At 37.6% G+C, this 27,546-nt stretch overlaps 2 protein-coding genes and 1 long non-coding RNA gene across 3 annotated transcripts; 2 read left to right on the top strand and 1 right to left on the bottom strand.

The window, feature by feature from the left end:
- Nucleotides 1-584: 584 nt before the first annotated feature.
- LOC127863311 (mitochondrial protein C2orf69 homolog) lies at nt 585-7,721 on the bottom strand. Its single transcript, XM_052402733.1, has 3 exons — nt 7,540-7,721; nt 5,246-5,409; nt 585-3,205 (listed from the first exon to the last, which is right to left on the bottom strand). The coding sequence occupies exons 1-3, from the start codon at nt 7,658-7,660 to the stop codon at nt 2,357-2,359; spliced, it is 1,134 nt and encodes a 377-aa protein (XP_052258693.1). The 5' UTR covers nt 7,661-7,721; the 3' UTR covers nt 585-2,356.
- Nucleotides 7,582-24,867, top strand: LOC127863322 (cobalamin trafficking protein CblD-like). Its single transcript, XM_052402744.1, has 8 exons — nt 7,582-7,650; nt 12,920-13,049; nt 15,512-15,738; nt 17,495-17,573; nt 18,802-18,905; nt 19,446-19,478; nt 22,437-22,523; nt 23,757-24,867. The coding sequence occupies exons 2-8, from the start codon at nt 12,920-12,922 to the stop codon at nt 23,952-23,954; spliced, it is 858 nt and encodes a 285-aa protein (XP_052258704.1). The 5' UTR covers nt 7,582-7,650; the 3' UTR covers nt 23,955-24,867.
- On the top strand, nt 19,607-21,845 carry LOC127863330 (uncharacterized). The gene is made up of 3 exons (XR_008041025.1): nt 19,607-19,682; nt 20,762-20,821; nt 21,782-21,845. It is a non-coding gene; the product is annotated as an uncharacterized LOC127863330 (long non-coding RNA).
- Nucleotides 24,868-27,546: the final 2,679 nt, after the last annotated feature.

Raw genomic sequence — 27,546 nt, 5'->3', positions numbered from 1 at the left:
TATGTTTCCTGCTCATTAGTATCTTAGGGTTGGAAATGAAGCCTTTAAAACTTGAATCTAGTAAGAAAAGCATTTAATTAAATTTAACTTCTCTGTTTGCTGCTCATTAGTATCTAAGGGTTGGAAATGAAGCCTTTAAAACTTGAATCTAGTTAGAAAAGCATTTAATTAAATTAAACTTCCTCAGGGACTACAAATGAGTAAAAATACGATCAAAGTGGTAAAGGGTAAAGAATAAACTGCATTTGAAGAATTGAGATGAGCTTGAGTGGAACCTCCTGTTCTTGTTCCCACTCTACCCCCAACCCCGTATTTTTTTTAATGAACAGCTAAACACCTTTCAAACTCTGGTCAGTCTTGGTCTTTTGGTGTACTATATCCATTTTTACATTCCTCAAAGTATTTAGAAGGATAAAACATATCCATTATGACATTGATCACAGTTTATACAAGGAGATACCAATTCAGTATGGCATTTTCTTCAAATTTTATAGGAGGAGATCGGATATCCATTACTAAATCGTCTCAACATTTATACAAGGGGATATCATATCAATTATTACGTTGCAAAAATAAGACAAGGATCAATCTGTGCAATATTTAATTGAGTTCAATGAAACTTTTAAAATCAACATGACCGTACATATAAATGTAGATATGATATAAATGTGAAACAAGAGATGTGTTTGTCAGAAACACAATACCCCCTATTGCACCGCTTTGAAATAAAATTTCAATATATCATTTGGCAGGTTTAGAAATTATCTCCCCTTTAAAGCTTATTACTTCCCTTGGATTGTTTTTTTTTACTTTTGACCTTGACCTTTCACCACTCAAAATGTGCAGCTTCATGAGATACACATGCATGCCAAATATCAAGTTGCTATCTTCAATATTCAAAAAGTTATTACAAAACTTTTAAAACTTAACAAAGGTTAAAGTTTTGGGAAAAACACAATGAACGGATGACAGGCCAAAAACAATATGCCCCCCGATCTTTTGATCCGGGGGCATAAAAAATGAAATAATCATATAATGTTTTTGACAACACAATTGAATCATTTCTATTAGATATACACTTGAAGATTTTACTGCATTTATTTTTTCAAATAATGAACATTTGAACATAATATTAAAACAGTACAAGTCAGGACTAGGCAAACATTTTGGTTGAACGATTCAGGTAACTTTGTTCTGTTTTGCCATTATAGATACATCACAAAAGCCTATTCTAGTTTGGCAAATACAAGTTTTATTGCATCCATTCTACTGCACATTCAACTCAAACCTTTATCACAGCTACTTAAACATGGAATAAATTAACCAGTATATTCATAGTTCAACAAGTATGAATTCAGAATTTCGCAACTGAGTAAATACAAAGACATACATGCCATAAATTGTCACACCAATAAAGAGCTTTTTATACAGATTTTGAAGACGTTATATTGGGCCATTTTTTGTGCACTATTTTATTCAACAAAGTAATAATTTTTCAAATGATATTATTTATAAAAAAAGTAAGGTTCGCAAATTTAAAGCAGTGATGCTAAGTTCCCAATTTCAAATCAGTTCTCCAGCTAGGATTTGAAAAGGGAAGTGGGGCCTATTTTGTCAAAGGGGCACTTTCAAGCGCGCAGTATTTTGTAAAAAGGCACTTTCGAGCGCACGGTTGTATCTGGAATGCTCCCTGTTGCATTTAAATTTTTATATTATTAATAATTGTTAGAATATATTACCTCCATTATTATTAAACCATGCAAATAAAATGTGTATAATCAGGAATTAATTAATGTGACTCTATGTATCTCAATGTAATATGAGATTTTTAAATTAAGACATGTCTAAACAGAATATTTATTTTTTTAAATAAATAAAAGGGCAGGGCTAGGCGTCGGGAGGGCAGGGCAGAGCTTCGGAAGGGCAGGGCTAGGCGTCGGGAAGGCAGGGCAGAGCTTCGGAAGGGCAGGGCAGAGCTTCAGAAGGGCAGGTTAGAGCTTCGGAAGGGCAGGGCAGAACTTCGGAAGGGCAGGGCTGACGTCCGGAGGGCAGAGCTTCGGAAGGGCGGGGCGTCGGGAGGGCAGGGCAGAGCTTCGGAAGGGCGGGGCGTCAGGAGGGCAGGGCAGAGCTTTGGAAGGGCAGGGCTGGGCGTCGGGAGGGCAGAGCTTCGGGAGGGCAGGGCTGGGCGTCGGGAGGGCAGAGCTTCGGGAGGGAAGGGCGGGGCGCCCTTCCATTCAGGCCTAGCTGGAGCATTGTAAAATATTTAGGTCAACTTCCAAAAATGATTTTTAATAAAGCCCTCATAAGTTGGTATGAGGGCTTTATTAAAAATCAATATCTGTTACAATAATTACTATTATATCTGCGTCAAAACCTTGAAATGATATTTAATGGACGGCTTAAAGTTCATGAAATGTTTGTACTCCTGGACATCTGCTCCGAAGCGTTTCAAGCGCTGTACAAACTCCCGTTCCTCGATATCGATCCACGGTCGATTTGAATCCATGATCTGATAGGGTGTCACGTGGACCAATAGACGCACTCCAAGGTTAACAATATTCTGCAGCACATCATAGTCTGTGATATAAGCATCCTTCCGTCCTATGTGTCCGCCATCAATCCAATAGATAGCTTCCAGTCTAGACAGAAACTCTGCCACGTCTGTATTTTCCTTTAAGCCACCCAGTTCAAACATAAGCTGGTTTAACACCACACAACCTTTACTGAAACCTACAAGAGATATGGGCACTTTTTCAACTAAACTTGGCTCTGTTGACACTGACTGAGAACAATTGAGTCCTACGCAAGTTAAAGGAACATTGTCACCGTCATGTGCTACACATTGGTCTGTTGAATCAGACAGAGAGCTGGCTTTTTCTGACTTTTGAACAGTATCCACTTCGTTTTCAACACTCCTCACTTTGTTTTCAGCAGTCCTCACTTCATTTTCAACAGTCCTCACTGCGTTCTCATAAAGCTGAGCAAGATGTATCAATGCACCAAAATTATTGCTGAATTCCGGTCGCCCATCTTCATCAAAGCTGAGAAAGTTGCGGAAGATGCTGAACGTGTTGAGCAGCATCTCCGAGGGTCTCACCACAAACACGGTGGAGCCAGGGAGGCGTGTGTGTAGAATCCTGGCCACTGTCTCTAGATCCCAGGACGCGTACTCTGGGTTGTAAATGGACATGTTCTCCTTAAAGTCCTGAAAAATAAAATAGCCAAATCTTGCGTACTCTGGTTTGTAGATGGACATATGGACATGTTCTCCTTAAAGTCCTGAAAAATAAAATAGCCAAATCTGGCATACTCTGGTTTGTAGATGGACATGTTCTCCTTAAAGTCCTGAAAATTGAAATAGCCAAAACGCCCAATTGGTGCAAAAAGGTTCCATGTGCCTTCTAATTTCACTGCCACATGGTACCTTTTTGCACCAATGGAACAAAATAGGCGTGTATTCATGTATTATCTCTTTTATATATGAACTTAAAAGTGTACAATGATGAACTGATTTTTTGTAAATAATTTTTTGAATCACTAACAATGAGCCATTATTTTAACTTTAGTAAATTAATGTTAATACATTTCAATTTGATACTGAAAGATGATAATTATGCATGGGACATCAAATTTAGTTCATTTTGTGGCTTGACTTATCCACATATTTAATACAAACACAAAATGACCAACATAAATTCTTCAATTTTTCACCAAGATATTAAATCCATGAATTTACATGTCCACAAAAAAGTTACATAAAAAACATGAAATTTTATGCCGACAAATTTTAATGATTTATAGGTTATGTTGTCCGGATATAAAAATACTGAACAATTGTTTTTTTTCGTTCTAATTTGGGTGGATCCGGTAGGGGGACCCATTCCCAATAGAATCAAGAGCTGTCAGAGGACAGCGCGCTCGACTATTCTAGTGCTTGACAGTATAACGTAAGCCATCATGGGGAAATTGTTCATATTCAATAATTTATTGGAGGATCTTTCAAAAATAAAAAAAAGGAATTTTTTTAATATTTTTTTTTTGGGGGGGGGGGGGGTTGGGGGGTATAATGTGGGGTGTGGTAATTTATTAGATGTTTAAAAAAAAAAATTGGGGGGGTGGGAGGTGAGAGGGGGGTATAATGTGGGGTGGGGTAATTTATTAGATGATGTTTAAAAAAAAAAATTGGGGGGGGGTGAGGTTGGGGGGGGATTCTGGTAGGGGCGTGGGGTTTTGTTTGGGTGGAATCCATTGTGGTATTCAGGTAAGTGTTGTTTTGTCAAAGTAATAATAAAATGTGATCATAAATAAAGAAGTTATGGCAATTTAAGCAAAATGTTCAATTATCTAAGTGTAAAAGGGGCCATAATTATGTCAAAATGCTTGATACAGTGGTCTGCTCTTGTTTACAGGTTGGGTTCATGTTGCTAAACAAGTATGCAACATATAAAAGCAATATGTCAAAGGATATAGGAAATATTTGGGGTAGTATGCAAACTTAAACATAGATTTATCAATAATATGCATATTCTAATTATAAAAGGGGCAATAATTATGACAAAATGCTTGATAGAGTTGTCCGTTCTTATTTATAGGTTGGGGTGATGTTGGTTAACAAGTATGCAAAATATAAAAGCAATATGTCAAGGGACAATGAAAATAAATGGGGTAGTACGAAAACTTTAACATTTGCTGCATATTCTAAGTGGAAAAGAGGCCATAATTATGACAAAATGCTTGATAGAGTTGTCTGCTCTTGTTTATAGGTTGGGGTCATGTTGGTAAACAAGTATGCAAAATATGAAAGCAATACCGGTATGTCAAGGGAGAAAGAAAATATTTGGGGAAGTACGAAAACTTTAACATTTGCACGCAGACGCTATCGCAGACGCTAACGCCGATGCCGGGGTGAGTAGGATAGCTCCACTATATATATTTCATATATAATAGTCGAGCTAAAAAGTATACATTTTTCCCAAATAGGACCTACAAATTCCTAATTAAAGGTTTTCAAAAAAGATTTTTTTTTTAATAAGTCTATACATGTCAATTATCTCCAAATCCAGCTCTATAAGTTGAACCATAAAAAATATAATATTGAAATTACTTTTGCTGTCAATTTTAAAGTATTTGTAAGCATAAATCAACAACATCAATTTACTAATTGTAGACAAAAGAACGCGATATTTCTCAATCCAGAAGGACCCAGCCCCATTCCCAAAATGGTGAAAAAAACACTTGCACGTACTTGGACATCACCGCCAAAGTAGATGACGTGTCTTTTCTCTTGACTCGTATCAAGGCTCCTACACACCACTATATCATTAGCCTTGGACATGTGGCCTTGGACACAACACAAACGACTGATCTTGAAACCTGTCCTATCTTTTGATGCATCCATAGTAACAGGCACTGAAAGAAACAAATTAGTATAGTAATCCTATGTTGTAAATAGCCCTACTAAATACGAAATAAAATTCTCTTTGAACACAACCTGCCTCTACAAGCTTTTTTGAGTAAGAGTTTTGATAATGTAGAGGCCTTTTACAAAATATTGACATAAATGTGAACATAATTAATTTGAAAAAAAAAGAGCCAACAACAACCAATTTAGCGTTATATTTCAAAGGTACGTTTTAGTATATTTTCTGTAAACGGGGTACTATTAGTTACACCGTTAGTAACTGACGGTGTATGGGATAAACACCCTCACTAATTTTATACCATACTCGAGCTTCGCTCTCGTATGGTATGAAATTACTGAGGGTGTATATACCATACACTGTCAGTTACTAACGATGTAATGATTATATCTCAACCAACTACTCGATTACTCGGGTAGTATGAAAATTACTCGGGGTGTATGGAAAATACTCCATGGGTATGTGACTGCTCTAAGCCAATCGGATTAGGTCATTCTGTAGGAGATGAGATATATTTAAGTAACCTTAAAAGTACCTGGGGTACATTTAAATAGTACCCAAGCCGACAATAATCAATCGAGCTGAACTTGCGTCACCTGTTGCCATGTTGACAAAAGATCTCAGGTAATTTCAATGACAAGACATAAACCTAACAGAGAGAGGTCATTTGTGTTTGTACCTGATGTAAAATTTAAACTAACAACTATATCAGAAGAATTAATATAATGTGAATGAGTGTACAACAGACTAATTATAAATATGAAATCACAGTACAAAGTATATTCAGCGTAGTAAAATACCATTGAAGTAATGAAACATATGCAAAAAGTTTCACACGAGGAACTCGTGTAAATGTACATGTACTTCAACACATTTGCACTTAAAGGGAGTATGTTATTATTTTTTCAAAACTGATAAAGCGTTGATGAACCAAAAACTAGAATAACAATTCAGAAAAAGTAGTACCAAAAAAGAATTAAAACAAAAGTTTTCTTCAAATGCATTTTTTCTGCTCTTAATGTTCACAATACTATGTACTCTGTGGTTAAAACCCCATGAGTCTGAACACTTTGACATTCGTTTTAAAACAAATTCGAATAAAGGTGTCAGTACCTGCTTTCCCTTGCTGATTATGAATTTCACTCAAGTGAACAATATTTTGTTCATGGTATCATATAAAGATTTTAAATTAATTTAAGTTGATTATTTAAATTGTATTCCTCAGTTGTATTCATAATGTGAAAATACTGAGCTCAGGCCGGGAATTGAACCCACGACCTCCAGAGTGGTAGTCCGACACTTTAACCACGTCGCTAAAGAGCTAGCCCAACAGCAAGGCTGTTGGAAGTGACCTTATTTCACTACACTCCTCCCCCTTTTAATGTTTCACTACATTCATATGCTGATTGTTAGAATAAAATGCTGACATTGAAATATACTCAGTGACTCACTTTAATTTCATAAAATATAATACAATAAATTCTTAGCACATTTGAAAATACAAACAAGAGCACAGGCAGAAAAAACAAATAGGCGGGTATCTAAACCAAAACTTTTTTACCTTTAATACAAATTATGAAACAAATGACAAGACCTTGATTTAACCAACTGTGCTGACATGCTTATACTTCGAAAATAACCCTGTTAAGCCTATATAAAATACTCACAATTATGTGGTCAAGATGTATACATGCACAGAGCCAAACATATTTGATTTAAATGCAGACAAGTAGAATTAGGAATATACCGAATTGATGGACAGGTTCTCTCTCGACGCAGACAGACAGATAAACCGACGACAGAGAGGGATTTCAATATATTCTTAGAACATCTATGTTTTATCTTGATTCCTTATAAATTATCACCTTAAACTTGGAATATATATGAATCAATCTAAAAATTGCAATGTTACGAAGCTTTGAACTAGTTCGAATAATAAGAATCCGAAAAAGTATTTCTATCCGAAATGCTAACACTTCAAACAAAACTAAAATTAACAACTAAATGACGAGTGTCAAGCGGTAAAATTATAACTGCCACGAATAATAATTGTTTCTACACAAAATAAAATCCTTCTTTATGTAAATTGTTGTACCAAAATACTTAAAAACAAACTTACAACGCCCTCGAATTGTTGTTGTTGTTGTAATTTGTATGTTGTTTGCTGGATCATATCCGAGATGTTCCGATTGTCGTAGATAGAGGTGAAGGACCTTCAAGTTTAGCCAAGGTAAAGTCATGTTTGATACATTAATACGTTAAATACCCTTGGTTCCTCAAGTTGTGTTTACTTCATTTTCTTTGTTATATCTTCACACAGTGTTATATATCTGTAAACAGTAACAATTAGTTTATTTATTATCTCACAACTGCTGTTTACAAATGTGTGATAGTTGTCATAAAAATCATACAAACAGTCACAGTCATGCACATGTTTATTATTTTAGAAGTGACAATGGAAAACAAATAGTGATCTGTAACATGTTTTCTACTTTGAAGTCCCTAAAACAGTTGTTCTGACAAAGAAGGTCAACACATTTTTAGTGGATTTTAGATTTATGAACAAAGAATTTGATAACTATTTCATCAGTGATTTTTTTTTCCTTCTTTATAAAGTACCCGTAAAAGGGTTCCCAAATAGGGAAAAAAACTACCAAATTCCTATGTGCCATCCGAATAATTCCCAAACAGAAGGAAGATTTTATCAATTTTGTTCCGAAATTGCATTATCTGCAAGTGAACAAATAAAATGAGAACTGAAACTGAACATTTCAAGCTACATGAAAATGGCATGTAAATGGATATTAAAATTGGTTTGAACCACGCAATTAAAAAGACCCATAATTCCCTATCTGAAGATTTCACAACGCAAAGTTTCCCTATTTTTTTCCCAATTGGTACAGTACCGGTAAAATTGCTGTTCATGAAGTAACTGAATACATGTACAACAAAATTATTTTGAAACAATTAGCAATGGAATATATCAGGCTAGATTTACTTTGTTTCTGCTAAAACTTCTTTATATTTATTTTCTTATCAAATCCTGAAGTTGTGATACTTAAAGTTTGTATTCAGCAGCAGGTGTCACCAGTGTTGTTACTTCCATATACTGTAGTCGCTTTTATTATCATACAGTTTCCTCATATCGAGTGTCTCCTAGTATCAATCATTTTGTTTACATTAAGAACAAGGCTCTCCTGATGATGTCACACGCATGCCCTCCGAGTATTTTGTTTCACTAACATTACTATGCTTGAAAATAAGTACAAACAAAAAAGAGGAAAAACACGTATTTCAAAATCTTAAACTAAAATAATCCAAATTTATTCATCTTCCATACATTTTATTGCTCCTCTTCATTAAATTTCCACATATTTTGCAAAGTAAAACAGACGACTGCCAGGAACCTGTAGTCCTATACCAACAAAGGGATGTGCAACCTCACGATTTCCGATTAACACATGCACAAAAAACAGATGCGCGAGATTTTATATTCTTGATCGATTGAAGGAATATTGTATTGATAATGCGTCTCAATGACATCAATAGATTTATTTCGGAACTCACGCGCTGTGGGTTTTTCCGATTTCTGAGCGTGCGCGGGAGGTACAAACATTGTCATTAATACAGTAATGACCAGTAACGTCGATATCCGATTCGCTTCCCGTTTTAAGCTCCACTGGCCAGAGGCCAGCGAGGCTAATGTCATGGTCCTGTGTCCGTTGTGCGTGCGTCCGTGCGTGCATGCGTTAACTTTTCCTTAAAACATCTTCTTCTCCTAAACTACTGGTCCAATTCTGATGAAATTTCACAGGAATGTTCCATGGGTGAACTTCTTTCAAATTTGTTCAAATTATGCCCCTGGGGTCAAATTTGACCCTGCCCCGGGGTCACAAAAATGAAAATTTGCTTATATAAGGCCTATTTTGTGAAAACTTCCAAAATCTTCTCGTCCATAACCATTGGGCCTAGGTCTATCAAATTTGGTATGTAGAGACATCTAATAGTCCTCTACCAAATTTTTTCAAATTATGCCTCTGGGGTCAAATTTGACCCTGCCCCAGGGGTCACAAAATTGAACATATGCTTATATAAGGCCTATTTTGTGAAAACTTTCAAAATCTTCTCGTCCATAACCATTGGGCCTAGGGCTATCAAATTTGGTATGTAGAGACATCTAATAGTCCTCTACCAAATATTTTTGCAAATTATGCCCCTGGGGTCAAATTTGACCCTGCCTCGGGTGTCACAAAATTGAACATATGCTTATATAAGGCCTATTTTGTGAAAACTTTCAAAATCTTCTCATCCATAACCATTGGGCCTAGGGCTAATAAATTTAATATGTAGAGACATCTTTTAGTCCTCTACCAAGTTTGTTCAAATTATGCCCCTGGAGTCAAATTTGACCCTTCCCTGGGGGCCACAAAATCGATTATATGCTCATATAGTGCCTATTTTGTGAAAACTTAAACAATTCTCTTGTCCTTAACCATAAGGCAAAGGGCTACCAAATTTGGCATGTAGTGACATCTAACAGTTCTCTACCAAGTTTGTTCAAATTATGCCCCTGGGGTCAGATTTGACCCTGCCCGGGGGGTCGCAAAACTGAACATACGCTTATATGGGGCCTATTTTGTGAAAACTTCCAAAATCTTCTTGTCCATAACCATTGGGCCTAGGGCTACCAAATTTGGTATGTAGTGACATCTAATAAATCTCTACCAAATTTGTTCAAATAATGCCTCTGGGGTCAACTTTGACCCTGCCCTGGGGGGTCACAAAATTGAATAATTGAGCCCCCCCCCCCCCGCGCCCGCATACGGCCCCGGCCCGAGCACCCAACCGCTGGAGACCCCCGAGACAAGCACCCTCATCCACCCACTCGCTGCGCGCGACAACAAATCAGTCAGTGTGCAATTATCGGTTATCTTATCTACTGATAGCGAGAGGATTTGCTACGCATCACTGACCGCTGATGCAAGTCGCCTTGGTTTATTCCAGTTGAGGCATTGTGTACACGCCGGTCTTACCGACAATAGTGTAGTTGACGTAACCATCTATGTATAGAATTCCAGGCTCCCGACCTCGTTTACAGTTTTTCAATCGGCTCTTGTTATTTGTCAAGGCTGCCGGGAACCAATACAGCCATTGTTCACATGATGGTCATTTATTGTTATGCTTGACGATTTGTACAACTTAAAACAGTCCGAATCTCACTGCCAAATTTCAGTCATAATATATTTGAGTACTGAGCTTAACAAATATCACAAACAGAGAAACAGACTTACACATTACAAGTTTAATCTAAAAATGCAGTCAAGACCGTGGGAACATTCCATTAAAAGTCAATGAAGCCATTTAAACATAAGAATTACCGGCACGCGACACTCAGTTGGGAGAATTGCAATTTGGGTTATTTTAGAATGTACGGGTGTGTTACATCAATTTATGTATTTATAATCGAATAAAACACAACAAATCTTGAAATAATTAAGCTATGGCCGGCATAGAACATAAACATGTATTGTTGAAGAATCTCCCACGAAATGTTCGGGAGGGTTTTAAGAGCACAAGTTACTCTCTGTCGTTAGTCAAATTGCAAATTTAGACTGCTGCATAATGCGGAATTAATTGGGATAAATTGCCAATTTAAATGTGCATATGCGATAAAAATCAAATAGAAATAACCAAATGCTAAGCAGTGACTTATTGTGCGCAAAGGGGATAAAATATAGCATTACGAATATATACTTTTTGTATTGTTATTGTTATGCGTTTATTAAATCGCCATGAGACATTGTCCGGTCTTTTAATTATTGATTTCTGATTGGTACTGACATGAGCAGTAACTGATGAAACCTCTTCGGTACTGTCCGAAACCCGTACAATCTATGGATGTTGCTAATGTCCGTAATCTTGCTATTTTAAACTATCTATTAGCAAAGTAAAGCACTGTAATATTGTATTTAATAGCAATATGTCAACCAAATAATATATTGATTGCGTATTTGCTAGGTTACATGTTACTGGTTTTAATTTTCTGTCGTCAAACGATATGCATGTGCAGAAGACGTATATCGACATGTTTTCGGACAGTCGTTTTCGGATACGAATGGTTCGTCGATTTTAGTTATTTTTTTTAAACGTCCTTTATAACATTTTTATAGAATGACGAATAAACATGCAATGTTACGGATGGTCTGGTTGACAATATTTCGCAATGTACTAACCAGAAATTCCACCTAGAAAGACTAAAAAAGAACAATATGCTAGGGCTCTGCCCTATATTCCCTTTATCCTACATCCTCAGGCTCTTGGCTTAAGTAGTAATAACATATGAATGAAATGTGTATTTCGGCCAAATTAAACACACGTTTTACAGTTTTTAAGATAGCAATATCTCTTTAACATCATGGCAGTTTAAAATAAAATGTTTAGTTTTAGTTAGTGTTTCAGCATATTTTATTTCAGATATATGTATGGTTATTAATAATTATTGTAAAACATTAATATTAAAGTACCTTTACGCGTGTGATCAAAGGTCTGCTCACTTCTCCCCAATACCATTGAAAGGAGAAATCACTTCTCCCTAAAATTTTGGGCTAGGATGATCCCTGATATGTATCTTTTGATGATTTGAAAACCTCAAAATTATAAAGCGTTGCAACGCGAAACAATTGAATAATATGGAGAGTTCTGTTGTTGTCGTTTAAATTTACGAAATCACGCAGATTGCTTATATAAGGTATACAATACTTGACTTGTGTATACCCGGCAGAATAGCGGCGAGGGCTAATGCGTTATAACTTCAGACTAACTCCAGGACTCCGGGGGTCACTGGTTCGAGCCCTGGTACCGGCTACTTTTTTTTCCTTTTTTAAATTTTATTCTTGATTTTTTACTGGAGCTTTTAAGATCCAATGTTTACATTTATAAATATAAAGCATTTAATGACAAACTTCAAAATATGCCAAAATCTGTGAAAAGGCCCCTTTAAGAATTAAAACAAAGCCAATTAGGCTTCCAATTTTGTATCAAAATTAATTTGAGCCTACCTCTGTGAAAGGGGGTTTAATGCATGTGCGTAAAGTGTCGTCCCAGATTAGCCTTTGCCGTCTGTACAGGCTAATCAGGGACGACGCTTTCCATCTAAACATGATTTTTGCTAAGAAGAGACTTTCTTTAAATGAAAAATATCATGAAAGCGGAATATGTCATCCCTGATTAGCCTGTGTGGACTGCACAGGCTTATCTGGGACAACACTTTACAAACATGCATTTAAGGGCCTTTTCACAGCGCACAGCCCATTTAAATGATGCAATCATAAATTAAAGTTTCTTATACTTAATAATTTGTTAAAATGGATTAATAAAACTGCAAATTACATGTATGAGCAGTTGATAAAGCACAGTTTATTCCAAGATTGATGTCCTATTCCAACTTCAGAAAGTACCTAGTTTGTTTATAGCGGTTTTAAATACAAGCATTTCTTCAGATGTTGTCGCGGAGGATCATGTTCCTGCCCAACCTGGGTGCAGCCATCAGACATGTGCGGGCATTCTCCTGGCAGAGGAGTGGGGAGAACACAGAAATACTCTACAAAGTGGTCGGAGATACAGACACTGGTAGGGTCAACTTTTTATGTCCAAGGTAGGCTGGCATATGGGAAGCGGACAACGACAACGAGCGAGGCATGGTATTGTAATGCGCATGGGGGGGTTAGAGGGTTAGTGTTAGGGGTCGGGCTTGGGTAAGGGTAAGCCTTAACCCATACCTTAACCCTAACTCTAACCTAATCATTATAACCCAGGGTTATCTCCTCTATACCATGCCTCGCTTGTTGTAATTGTCCTCTTCCCATGGCATATAGCAGTTGAACTGTCTGTTGGTCCGTCAGTCTGTCCGTCCGTCCAAAAACTTTAACATTGCCCATAACTTTTGCAATATTGAAGATAGCAACTTGATATTTGGCATGCATATGTATCTCATGGTGCTGCACATTTTGAGTGGTGAAAGGTCAAGGTCATCCTTCATGGTCAAAGGTCAAATATATGGCTTCAAAGCAGCGCAGTAGGGGGCATTGTGTTTCTGACAAACACATCTCTTGTTATTGATAATTTCTAAAAATCTTCATTGTCAGGGTGAAGGATCACATGACTTTGTGGGGTTCCCCCTTTTAACTTTAATGGATGTATACACGACGGTAAGTGGTGATTTATTTCAAATAACTTTTTAAAATTATTTTTCATAAGAATTTCAACTAGTGCATAAAAGACAGATTTTTATGCTGCTTATGGCAATATGAATTACATCAGAATTACTTAATTTAATAAGCCTGTTTCTTTTTTAACAAATTTGGTATCTACTGCATTAATTGTACACAGTTATGCTTCATGCAACAATAAATTTTGTCAACGATTTCAGACATATTTAAGGCTTTATTTTAATACCTCAAGAGTTCAGCACAAACTGCAAGAGACACTTTCTTTTATGCACTAAGGATATTTGCAAATGTATTTCAATAACTTGAGATATTTGCAAAAATTAAGTTTTTAATGGTGTGTTTACATTCTGTCCACCCCATGTGTAAAACCCGGGAAACCCCGTTGATTCTGCACCCTAATTATTCGTGGGACATAAATTTTTGTTGATTTTGTGGGTCGACCGATCCATAAATTTAACACAAACACATTGTTAAATGACAGATAAAATTTCATCTTTTTTGTTCAAGATCAGAAATTCGCAAATTTACGGTTCCAAGAAAAAGAAATATAAAAATATGCAAAATTTCATTTCAACAAATGTTTTTCTACAGTCATTGAAGATGTGACTTCTTCACAGATTGTACATTCCACAATTATAAAAATATTGTGTAATAGATTCCAAAAAGAAAGTATACATGTACATTTAAATCAAACAAGCAAAAATGAATGTCATGTCAGAAAACAGGATTTATATATATATTTATTTAAGTCATTATGACATATTTCATGTCCAATTTGCAAGCAAATTGCTCAATCTCCTGATTGTAATAGGATTGTTAGTGATTTTTCAAATTTGGGTCCAGTAACTAAGGGTATGCATTCCCAATCGGAAAAAGTGTATATTTTTCCCAAATAAGACCTAAAAATTCCCAATTGAAGGTTTCCATAAAAAATGTAATCACATGCCATACCCTGTTTACCATGTAATTGTAACCATTACATGTATTTATCTTACACATATGTAATATACTTTTTAAGCGTTTTCATGGGCTTATTTTCGTTCAATTTACCAATCGCATTTTGTTATTTTGCTGAAATGACGTTGCAATGTCAAATGACGTCACGAAATGTGAACAACATTCGGTATTTAGCATTATGTTTGCGTAAATATTTATTTAATTTGCTAATTTAAAAGCATGTGATAAAAAAGATCTAACACTCGTCATTTCGTACCATATTTTATTAAACTTGTCCAGGAAATTCGTTAGTAAGTTTGCCAAAGGCTCACTTACTAACAAAATTCCTGAACTCGTTTAATAAAAATATGGTATGATATGACAACTCATGCCAGATCCTATATGTCGTAACATTTCATTCATCGTAAAACCTGCTCTTTGAGTGGAACCTTAGTAAATATTATATTGTTATCACTTGTATTCTCAATTTAAGTATTTGTTAGCAAAAACTCTTCAACTCTAATTTCCCAATGACACAATTTTTGCCAGCCCAAAGGGACCATGCCCCATTCCCAAAATGGTGGGAAAAAAATCATTGTTTATTTATTGAGTTTGATATAGTTAACAATTTCCCACTCAGATACTTAATTTGATGGGTTTGGAGTCCCTTAGAAAATCTATTTAGAATAAAAATTTCTTACTGGATTCAAGTTTAAAAAGCTTCTATTTATACCCTAAGACATGGATGAGCAGAAAACATTATAAAACCTGAACAGACTGCGAGTCACTCGCCCGTTGTTGTTTTTATGCTGGTTGCATGTAGCCATTTTCACTAAGCATCTGAGTGAAAAAGGTCCATACATTCAACAATTTTCTGCTTTTAAAAGCAATTGAACCATACAGAAAACATTTTTAATCTCATTTAAGGCAATTATACTGTCTGGCCAGACAAGAAGCTGGGCCCATTCGGTCCACAAGACAGCAGGTTCCCGTTCCCAGGCAATGTCGGTCACACATTGGAGTCGCCCAGCGTGGCCCGGAACGATTTCCTGAAGGGGCCCAGGGCAGCTGTTAACACAGAGGCCATATTTGAATTGTTACCTGATGAGCATCGAGGAAAGATTCTCACACAGGCTTGTGACGCTATTGAAGCTGTGAGTCTTCAGTGATTATTTTTCATTCAAATTTGGGTCCGGTAGTGGGACCCATTCCCAATGGAAAAAAGTATATATTTTTCCCAAATGGGACCTAAACATTCCCATTAAAGGTTTCCAAAAAAATGTAATTTTTTAATAAGTCTAAACATGTCATTCATCTCCAAATCTAGCTCTATAAGTTTAACCTTACAAAATATAATATTGAAATTACTTTTATTATCAGTTTTAAAGTATTTTTAAGCATAAAATCAACAACATATTTTCCCAATTTTAGTCAAAAGGAAGCAATATTTCCCAATCCACAGGTTCCCAGCCCCATTGCCAATATGGTGGAAAAAAACACTGGTATCTGTTTGTACCCACATAAACAAAGTATTAGAGTGGGTATGCAGAAATGTTTGTTGAGTGAAATATTTTCAGTATTTTTCAACCAATTATATTGAAACAAATGTTTGTCTGATGTAGCGTAACTGTAACATTAAGTGAATTTTTGAAAATATATTGCTTTTTAATGACTTAATCATAAAACAATTTCAAATCATCATAATCCTATGTAAAATGCATAAAACAAACCTGAAGAAATATATAAGGATTTAAATATTGCTTAAACACAACTTTGTTCCCTTTTAAATTAAAAGCACTTATAACTTATGATTAACAAGACTTAAAAATCACGATGTCACAAAGTACAATCACATTGTCACAAAGTACAATCACAAGGTAACGAAGTACAATCACGAGGTCACGAAGTACAATCATGAGGTCACTAAGTACAGTTGCACAAGTTTCGTTTGTACTGAGCATGCTTGTTATATTATCTTCCTCTCATGTAATAATGTTAGAATTAGGGGTTGCTTGGTCAAACTGTTAATTTGAATGGCTGTTTCTATGAGGAAATGAGCCTTGCTCTGACAAAACAGGGTTTAATGCATTTGGGTGAAGTGTCGTTTTAGGTTTGGCCTGTGCAGTCTAATGAGGGACAAGGCGGAAAGTTTCATCCCAGATTAGCTTGTGCGGACTGCACTGGCCAATCTAGAACAACACTTCAAACACATGCATTAAGCCAATCTAGAACAACACTTTAAGCATATGCAGTAAGCAAATCTAGAACAACACTTTTAGCACATCCATTAAGCCAATCTAGAACAACACTTTAAGCACATGCATTAAGCCAATCTAGAACAACACTTTTAGCACATCCATTAAGCCAATCTAGAACAACATTTTTAGCACATCCATTAAGCCAATCTAGAACAACACTTTTAGCACATGCATTAAGCCAATCTAGAACAACACTTTAAGCATATGCAGTAAGCCAATCTAGAACAACACTTTTAGCACATCCATTAAGCCAATCTAGAACAACACTTTTAGCACATCCATTAAGCCAATCTAGAACAACACTTTTAGCACATGCATTAAGCCAATCTAGAACAACACTTTTAGCACATCCATTAAGCCAATCTAGAACAACACTTTTAGCACATGCATTAAGCCAATCTAGAACAACACTTTAAGCACATGCATTAAGCCAATCTAGAACAACACTTTAAGCACATGCATTAAGCCAATCTAGAACAACACTTTAAGCACATGCATTAAGCCAATCTAGAACAACACTTTTAGCACATGCATTAAGCCAATCTAGAACAACACTTTTAGCACATGCATTAAGCCAATCTAGAACAACACTTTAAGCACATGAATTAAGCCCTGTGTTCTCAGAGCACGACTAAAATGTTTTTGTTTGCAGATGGATGAGGCGTCATCGCCCAGTCCTGATGATCTCCTCGAGTGTGTAGCCTATGACTGCCCGCACTTCATACGGAAAGGTGCGCAAATAGATGTGCATGTATATAAAATAATTCTGTTTCGGTAAGGTGCACAATTACACAATTATTTGGTCGCGATGTCTTAGTGGATACGGTTTCCCCCTAGTGGCCTGGATGTCAAGGGTTTGATCCTCGCTTAAGGAACAGTGTTTACATCTTCCCCCCACCAAAGACAATCAAGTACAAAAATGTACTGGTTCTACCCAGGAAACCGACTCAAGCTTTTCATGAAGCCTCAGGCTTTTAATATACAAAAAAGGGTTTAAACTAAAATTATTGATTGATTTGTTTTTATATGTTTTTATTCATTCATTTATTTATTCATCCATTAATTTATTTATTCATCCATTCATTCATGTATCCATTTATTCAAACATTCATTCATTTATCTATTTATCTATTAATTCATGTATATATTCATTCATTTATCTATTCATCCATTCATTCATTTATCTATTTATCTTTTAATTCATGTATATATTCATTCATTTATCTATTCATCCATTCATTCATTAAAATGTTAATCAGTGTCAGTAAGATAAATAACTAACTCCAAATACTTGAATGCAGCAATTAGATGTAATGAAATGCATTATTTTCCATAGTTCAAAATAGAACAAGTGCTTAAATATAATGGTTAGACTTAACCTCCAATAGGTCAAAACTTGTCTGAATGCAATTTTCTGACCATTCTGATGCAAGTGGCTGACCATTCTAGTGGGAGTTGTAAACGATACTGGTGTATATTGTTGACTTAACTGTAAACCAATTAAAAGCAGTTTATTTCTGGGTCATATGGGTGATCATAAAAATGTTGCAAATTATAAAATATGCAGAAGTATGCACTGGATTCAAACAATCTGTTACCATGTAATACATGTACATGGCTCTCCATGTGTATGTTACGTAGTCTGTACACTGTATTTGAATCAATGTTTAAAACAAATTCTGTTAAAAACATTACCTGAGCAAACTGACCACTGGTTTATTATACCCCCACAAACGAAGTTTAGGGGGTATATAGGAGTGAACTTGTCTGTCGGTCAGTCGGTCCGTGTCCGCTCTCTAATTAAAGTAGTTTTCATCCGATCTTCACCAAACTTGGTCAGAAGTTGTATCTAGATAATGTCTAGTTGTATTTAATCACATTATTTTCTGGAGTATGTACTCTGCACTGGTCTTGAATAAAATGCTTGTCTTGTCATATAATAAATAAATATGTTTGCAGACTTTGCAGACCTATTTCCTGAGAAGAACATCATGTCCGGCCCTTTTACTGTGATCACCATCAGTCAGAAAACCAAACAAGATATGACAGGCTGGTCTGAGGAGGTGGAGAAGGAGAGAGAACAACTTCTTAAAGCAGTGAGTATGACAGGCTGGTCTGATGAGATAGAGAAGGAGAGAGAACAACTCCTTAAAGCAGTGAGTATGACAGGCTGGTCTGTGACGGTAGAGAAGGAGAGAGAACAACTTCTTAAAGCAGTGAGTATGACAGGCTGGTCTGATGAGATGGAGAAGGAGAGAGAACAACTTCTTAAAGCAGTGAGTATGACAGGCTGGTCTGAGGTGGTAGAGAAGGAGAAAGAACAACTCCTTAAAGCAGTGAGTATGACAGCCTGGTCTGTGGAGGTGGAGAAGGAGAGAGAACAACTCCTTAAAGCAGTGAGTATGACAGGCTGGTCTGAGGAGGTGGAGGAGGAGAGAGAACAACTCCTTAAAGCAGTGAGTATGACAGGCTGGTCTGTGGAGGTGGAGGAGGAGAGAGAACAACTCCTTAAAGCAGTGAGTATGACTGGCTGGTCTGCGGAGATAGAGAAGGAGAGAGAACAACTCCTTAAAGCAGTAAGTATGACATGCTGGTCTGTGGAGGTGGAGAAGGAGAGAGAACAACTCCTTAAAGCAGTGAGTATGACAGGCTGGTCTGAGGAGGTGGAGGAGGAGAGAGAACAACTCCTTAAAGCAGTGAGTATGACAGGCTGGTCTGAGAAGGAAGAGAAGTAGAAAGAACATCTCCTTAAAGTAGTGAGTATGACAGGCTGGTCTGTGGAGGTAGAGAAGTAGAGAGAACATCTCCTTAAAGCAGTGAGTATGACTGGCTGGTCTGAGGTGGTAGAGAAGGAGAGAACATCTCCTTAAAGCAGTGAGTATGACTGGCTGGTCTGAGGTGGTAGAGAAGGAGAGAGAACAACTCCTTAAAGTAGTCAGTATGACAGGCTGGTCTGAGGTGGTAGAGAAGGAGAAAGAACATCTCCTTAAAGTAGTGAGTATGACAGGCTGGTCTGAGGTGGTAGAGAAGGAGAGAGAACATCTCCTTAAAGCAGTGAGTATGACTGGCTGGTCTGAGGTGGTAGAGAAGGAGAGAGAACAACTCCTTAAAGCAGTGAGTATGACAGGCTGGTCTGAGGTGGTAGAGAAGGAGAAAGAACATCTCCTTAAAGTAGTGAGTATGACAGGCTGGTCTGAGGTGGTAGAGAAGGAGAGAGAACATCTCCTTAAAGCAGTGAGTATGACAGGCTGGTCTAAGGTGGTAGAGAAGGAGAGAGAACATCTCCTTAAAGCATTGAATATGACAGGCTGGTCTGAGGTGGTAGAGAAGGAGAGAGAACAACTCCTTAAAGCAGGGAGTATGACTGGCTGGTCTGAGGAGGTAGAGAAGGAGAGAGAACAACTCCTTAAAGCAGTGAGTATGACTGGCTGGTCTGAGGTGGTAGAGAAGGAGAGAGAACAACTCCTTAAAGCAGTTGAGTATGACAGGCTGGTCTGAGGTGGTGGAGAAGGAGAGAGAACATCTCCTTAAAGCAGTGAGTATGACTGGCTGGTCTGAGGTGGTAGAGAAGTAGAGAGAACATCTCCTTAAAGCATTGAGTATGACAGGCTGGTCTGAGGTGGTAGAGAAGGAGAGAGAACAACTCCTTAAAGCAGTGAGTAAGACAGGCTGGTCTGAGGTGGTGGAGAAGGAGAGAGAACATCTCCTTAAAGCAGTGAGTACGACAGGCTGGTCTGAGGTGGTGGAGAGGGAGAGAGAACAACTCCTTAAAGCAGTGAGTATGACAGGCTGGTCTGAGGTGGTAGAGAAGGAGAGAAAACATCTCCTTAAAGCAGTGAATATGACAGGCTGGTCTGAGGTGGTAGAGAAGGAGAGAGAACAACTCCTTAAAGCAGGGAGTATGACTGGCTGGTCTGAGGTGGTAGAGAAGGAGAGAGAACATCTCCTTAAAGCAGTGAGTATGACTGGCTGGTCTGAGGTGGTGGAGAAGGAGAGAGAACAACTCCTTAAAGCAGTGAGTATGACTGGCTGGTCTGAGGTGGTAGAGAAGGAGAGAGAACAACTCCTTAAAGCAGTGAGTATGACAGGCTGGTCTGAGGTGGTAGAGAAGGAGAAAGAACATCTCCTTAAAGTAGTGAGTATGACAGGCTGGTCTGAGGTGGTAGAGAAGGAGAGAGAACATCTCCTTAAAGCAGTGAGTATGACAGGCTGGTCTAAGGTGGTAGAGAAGGAGAGAGAACATCTCCTTAAAGCATTGAATATGACAGGCTGGTCTGAGGTGGTAGAGAAGGAGAGAGAACAACTCCTTCAGGCAGGGAGTATGACTGGCTAGTCTGAGGAGGTAGAGAAGGAGAGAGAACAACTCCTTAAAGCAGTGAGTATGACTGGCTGGTCTGAGGTGGTAGAGAAGGAGAGAGAACAACTCCTTAAAGCAGTTGAGTATGACAGGCTGGTCTGAGGTGGTGGAGAAGGAGAGAGAACATCTCCTTAAAGCATTGAATATGACAGGCTGGTCTAAGGTGGTAGAGAAGGAGAGAGAACATCTCCATAAAGCATTGAATATGACAGGCTGGTCTGAGGTGGTAGAGAAGGAGAGAGAACAACTCCTTAAAGCAGGGAGTATGACTGGCTGGTCTGAGGAGGTAGAGAAGGAGAGAGAACAACTCCTTAAAGCAGTGAGTATGACAGGCTGGTCTGAGGTGGTAGAGAAGGAGAGAAAACATCTCCTTAAAGCAGTGAATATGACAGGCTGGTCTGAGGTGGTAGAGAAGGAGAGAGAACAACTCCTTAAAGCAGGGAGTATGACTGGCTGGTCTGAGGTGGTAGAGAAGGAGAGAGAACATCTCCTTAAAGCAGTGAGTATGACTGGCTGGTCTGAGGTGGTGGAGAAGGAGAGAGAATACTCCTTAAAGCAGTGAGTATGACAGGCTGGTCTGAGGTGGTAGAGAAGGAGAGAGAACATCTCCTTAAAGCAGTGAGTATGACAGGCTGGTCTGAGGTGGTAGAGAAGGAGAGAGAACAACTCCTTAAAGCAGTGAGTATGACAGGCTGGTCTGAGGTGGTAGAGAAGTAGAGAGAACATCTCCTTAAAGCAGTGAGTATGACAGGCTGGTCTGATGAGATAGAGAAGGAGAGAGAACAACTCCTTAAAGCAGTGAGTATGACAGGCTGGTCTGAGGTGGTAGAGAAGGAGAGGAGGAGAGAGAACATCTCCTTAAAGCAGTGAGTATGACAGGCTGGTCTGAGGAGGTAGAGAAGGAGAGAGAACATCTCCTTAAAGCAGTGAGTATGACAGGCTGGTCTGAGGTGATGGAGAAGGAGAGAGAACAACTCCTTAAACCAGTGAGTATGACAGGCTGGTTTGAGGTGGTAGAGAAGGAGAGAGAACAACTCCTTAAAGCAGTGAGTCTTACCATTCTTGCTTTTTCTCACTATTTATTAAAATGTGTTGGTCAATATACTTTAACTAAATTTTAATGAGTTAAACCCAGAGGTATGTAATCCAACTCAAATTGTAAAAGTTGCCTTTAATAAAACAAAACTTAAGAATCCACGTTTTGCAATCTTTCCTAGGGTACATGTCTGTGTTTCAGTTTGTTGAAGGAGCATCAGACATATGCGAGGCGCTACAATGTGCAGGATTCTGGGCTGACTTTATTGAACCCTCGTGTGGAAAGCCTGTGAGTACTGTAAAATGATTTGATATGACATTTTGTTTTTGTTTTCAAAATAGGACTTTTTTGTTTACACGTTAATCTGTAGATTTCTGATTTTGGAAAAAAGAAATTTGCGCTGGTCATTTTCGTGTTTTTGTTAAATTAGTAGATAAGTCAACCCACAAAATCAACACAAATTTATGGCCTATGAGTAATAATGATTTTACAGTACTTGTTTCATGATTTGACATCTTTAGATTAAACAGAAACATACAGTATATACATGTAAATACAATTCCCCAGAACACCAAATTCTGGTAATTTTAATCGATCCCTTTGCACAAGAGAAAATCAGAACAGATTCAGTGCAAAGGCATGCATGAAACATGTCGTATTGTGTACAACATTTCTTGTGCCATGTCTAAAAACAGAGCAGGGGTTTTCCCTATTTTTCTTAGATCATTACGGCAATGTATTAAATCAAGCATGCAAATCATAAATCTGAAAACAATTGTTTGATCATATAGAATTTTATTTTGTCAGATGGTCCATGCATGGAAGCTCTATGATAGCGTCAATATTTACATGACATAAATAAATGCCTAAAGCAATTAAAAGTACTTTCTAACAGAACTTTGCACATCAGAAAGTGAAATACAAATAATGACATAGCTTCACAATGAGAATTACCGTAATTACTCTATGTTTTCGGACACTCTAAGTTATTTTTAAGTATCCGAAAACATAGAGTAATTACGGTAAATCGAGTTTGAGCTCTTTTACTGTTATTGTAAGCATATGCTTTTCATTAGCCTTTTTTGTTTTGCAATGAAATATTTAGAGTATGTAGAATTCATGAAGACCAAGCTTGGAATAGCATTTGGGGCCATGCAAGGTCACTCGTCAAGGTCAAGGACATGGTAACGTAACAAAGAAATCCAGCAAACAGGTGTTTTCCTGTCAATAACTTAAGTTTGCATTGACCAATCATGATCTTGCAAGACGGGACTTGATGTATGCGCGTTAAGTCCCCACAGGCTAATCAGGTACAACTCTTTCATTTAAATGGAGTCTATTCTAATTGAAAATCAAGTCTAGGCCAAAAGAGTTGTTCCTCATTAACCTTTGTGTATTACACAGGCTTATCTGGTACCACATGCTACACACATACATTAAAACCTTTTTTCCCAAAACAAGGCTCATGCCCTTATCATTAACATATTCCTTATTTATTCCTTATGTATGTTTCTTGTCCAGTTCCTTGGAGCGCACACAAATGCGTCCCTGTACGAGACAGACGAGCGCTACCGCAAACTTGGCTTTGAGATTGAAGACCTTGGCTGCTGCAAAGTGATCCGCCATCACGTCTGGGGCACCCACGCCTATGTCGGCTGTCTGTTCACCAACGCCCCGGCATCGCACCCTATTCTGGCTCTGATGAAGCGGAACTCCTGAAGTTGTTTTTTTAATTCGTGAGGACACCTTAGACACACTCATTAAGCCCCGTTTTAGCAGTGTGTGACTCACGTGTATCATTCTCTTTAGAGGACTATAATTCCATAAGCGCCAGTAGTGAGGCTCGATTGGTCTTTGCTGGCTCGGGTACTACTTAAATGTACCCCGGGTACCCTTAAGTATACTTAAATGTACCCTGGGTACAGAAAATATACTAAAACTTACCCGGCGAATTTATACTGTACCCGAGTTTTATTCCCGCCAAAAAAACGAAGTCTTAAAACGTGCTACGGAAGAATTTATACTGTACCCGAGTTTTATTCCCGCCAAAAAAAACGAAGTCTTAAAACATGCTACAGAATACAATAAAAAATCTCTAAACAATACCTGCCTAAACATGCTTTTAGAGTTGGAGTTTTTATAATATAGAGGCCATTTTACAGAATATGGACATAAATATGGAACTAATTAATTTGAAAAAAATAGCCAACAACAACCAATTTAGCATTAGAATTTGTGGGTACGTTTCAGTATATTTTTCGTACCCAGGGTACATTTAAGTATACTTAACGGGGTACATTTAAGTAGTACTCGAGCCGACAATCACCAATTCAGCAGTAGTAACTGTCAATAATTGTTTTAAACAACAATAGGCGTGAACATGTGTGTTGATGATGCATCTGTCATTTCAAGAATTTTTATCAAGAATGACAGACTGGGTAATTGTATACGAGCGCAAGGGAATAGGCTACAATAATGTGGTCACTCATTTGGTGAAGTTGAAGTTATCTGTAATGATATAAACATCATTAAAAAACATTGTATTTAGATTTTATTTTATCATTTGAGGTTACACATTATTTTTATTTGCCAATTGTTAGATTCTTCAGTTGAATAAAGTATTGAAAACAGATGAATAGTGTTCCGAAATATTAACAGTAAAACAAGGTGCATAGACGGCACCAATCTGTTGTTATTGTCTTTGCTGGTAAATGCAAACAAAATGTTGGGGCTTAAACCAATTAAACCCTTTCCCACTCAGAAGCAAAGTGAAAATGGCTGTGTGCAAACAGCATAAAACCAGAACAGCCTGCAAGTAACTTTCATTATTATGAAAACACTTAAATGTACATGTAAGTAATAATCAACATCAAAACAGCACTAGTCAACTAAAATTCAATTACAAGAGAATACATTACATTTAAATAAACAAGACTATGTCTGCATGCAGAACACAGCAACATAATCTTAAGTTTATCCGGCACGATGAAATGAAACTAAAACAAGTATTAACTACTGGAAGATAAAAGACTTTGGGTTAAATGAGCCGCATTTGGGGAAAACTTAAACAAAATGTAAAGTAAAGTAGGGTAAAGTGTTGTCCTTGATTATAATATGTTGTCCGCACAGGCTTCGCGGTGTTTTACTCATTAACAATACACCAACATCTTAAATGCCATATCAAAATATTATACAAGTAAATACCGCTTACATATCTGTTTAACTCTTTCAGTGCGGGAACCAAATTTTGAAGGTATTTGCAAACATTTTGGATCCAGATGAGACGCCACAGAATGTGGCGTCTCATCAGGGTCCAAACTGTTTTCTATTTGGATAGTATTCTTTGAAAATAATCAAAGAAAATGCTAATTTTAGAAATTGAGCAGACAACATTTTAGCAGACGACAAATTTCCCAGCATGCAAAGGGTTAAGCAGGTATTCCGAACAAGATACTGGTTGTAGATACTTTGTCCCTCTTAACCATTATAATTATTAGCACATGGTCGAAAATCGACCACGCTACTAACGATATTTCGAGAGAAAAAAACATTTCAGTTTAAACCTATTTATTTTAGCTCGATTGCATAGAAAGCCTAAGGCTTATTTGAGACGCTTTCGAGTCCGTTTCCTGGGCCTAGAACCAGTACTTGGTGTCTATAGCGGAAATCTAAAGAACGCTTCCACTGTGGGGATCGAACCCGTAACCTCCCGATCGAACCCGTAACCTCCCGATCGCACCCGTAACCTCCCGATTGAACCCGTAACCTCCCGATCGAACCCATAACCTCCCGATCGCACCCGTAACCTCCCGATCGAACCCGTAACCTTCCGATCGCACCCGTAACCTCCCGATCGAACCTGTAACCTCCCGATCGCTAGGCGGACAACATATCCACTACACGACTGTGAGCTGTAAATTAACCACTTTCAGCATTGTATGTATCTGGTCTGTGTGACTCATGAATATTCATACGAGCCATATCGTTTTCCTAATAAATATGATGTTTTCATGGTGTAAAAACCCACCGAGAATGATGAAATTGAAATTAAATTCAAAGAATTATAACGCGCTGTACTACTCTCGGTGACTTTTTGAATGCAGCACTTTCAAACTTTTATATCTCATTTAAGCCTAAATATTTTGATTTATAATCGTACATGTGATCATTTAACTACAGTATGTGCAAGCAAACGATACAATCATTCATCCGTGACGATCGGATATGCTTCATTATGTTTTATATTCCATTACATTTTATGACAAACATAAATTATTTATCATCTAACCATTTAGAATAAAAACAAACACATTTGTTTAGGTGTCATGACAAGCAGGGTATTTTATTTCTTGAAACACACGCACGGAGTGGGTGTTTGTATCTGACAGGGCTTTCTACACATAAATGCAAGAAACAAATCTTCTGACGATCGTATGTGTTCAATGAGCAACAGATATCGACCCCAATGGCACCGCTCAGTTGAAAAGTCTCGAGACGTCAGTAAACGTTGCGACATCCTTCTCATATATTTAAGAACTGAAACGATACTAAATCCATTCTGTAGAACACGTCGTTATACGTATCATTAAACATGCTCATGCGTTACATGTGAATAATTGAATATTTTTAATACCCATCAGACGTCAAGCCTAAACTCAAAATCATACAATTGCACAATTTAACTACACAATTCAAAATCACAAGCCCAAACAAGGACGCCACGGCCCTAACAACCGCCCGTCCGCCGCCGATGCCCAAAGCGCACCGAGGACGCCCCCTATGCCCATCCACAACGCCTATTTGCGAAAAGTACATAAAGTGAAGCATTAGTTTTGATAAAACAGCTGCGATAATTACAAGATTTATTCATTACCATCAATTAAGAGAAGTGCACATGACTTCACGTACACCCCAAACAATAATCGGTGGTAACGAACGATTCAGGTGTAACCGCGAGCGGGATACGCAACCCTACTGCTCATTTTTCATTTTTCTTTTAATGGCAGGGGGACGTATGAGGACCCATGGCTCAAGACCGGTGTCTAGGTGCCTTCATCACCTCCTGAAACCTCTAATTTTAGAGAAATCTACAAATAATCAGCTGTTACTATATCGTAAACGTTAAGTATTCTTTTTAGAAAACTATGTAAATCCCATGGTAAAATGTCCGGAACCAATGCCCCTTTCTATCTCAAGTCAGTCATCCGTCTGCTCTCATAAAACTCACTGAAACACATAAAACATAATATTAACATCAACACACAAACAGAGCATAAATAAATAAAACGATTTAAATCAAGTCTTCGCTCTA

The sequence above is a fragment of the Dreissena polymorpha genome, chromosome 1 (assembly GCF_020536995.1).
Source record: "Dreissena polymorpha isolate Duluth1 chromosome 1, UMN_Dpol_1.0, whole genome shotgun sequence".
NCBI classification, from domain to species: Eukaryota; Metazoa; Mollusca; class Bivalvia; order Myida; family Dreissenidae; genus Dreissena; species Dreissena polymorpha.
The sequence above is the reverse complement of the archived record's forward strand: the minus strand, read 5'-3'. Positions and strand labels throughout refer to the sequence as shown.

Bases quoted from the DNA above. Each gene is read 5' to 3' on its own strand.
- LOC127863311 (XM_052402733.1), bottom strand. From the start codon at position 7,660: ATGACTTTACCTTGGCTAAACTTGAAGGTCCTTCACCTCTATCTACGA. The intron at 5,410-7,539 runs GTAAGTTTGTTT...TGTTTCTTTCAG, and splicing joins AACAACAATTCGAGGGCGTT to TGCCTGTTACTATGGATGCA. The intron at 3,206-5,245 runs GTACGTGCAAGT...TTTATTTTTCAG, and splicing joins ACTTTGGCGGTGATGTCCAA to GACTTTAAGGAGAACATGTC.
- LOC127863322 (XM_052402744.1), top strand. From the start codon at position 12,920: ATGTTGTCGCGGAGGATCATGTTCCTGCCCAACCTGGGTGCAGCCATC. The intron at 15,739-17,494 runs GTGAGTCTTCAG...TTTTGTTTGCAG, and splicing joins CTTGTGACGCTATTGAAGCT to ATGGATGAGGCGTCATCGCC. The intron at 18,906-19,445 runs GTGGAGAAGGAG...TGGTCTGTGGAG, and splicing joins TGACAGGCTGGTCTGAGGAG to GTGGAGAAGGAGAGAGAACA.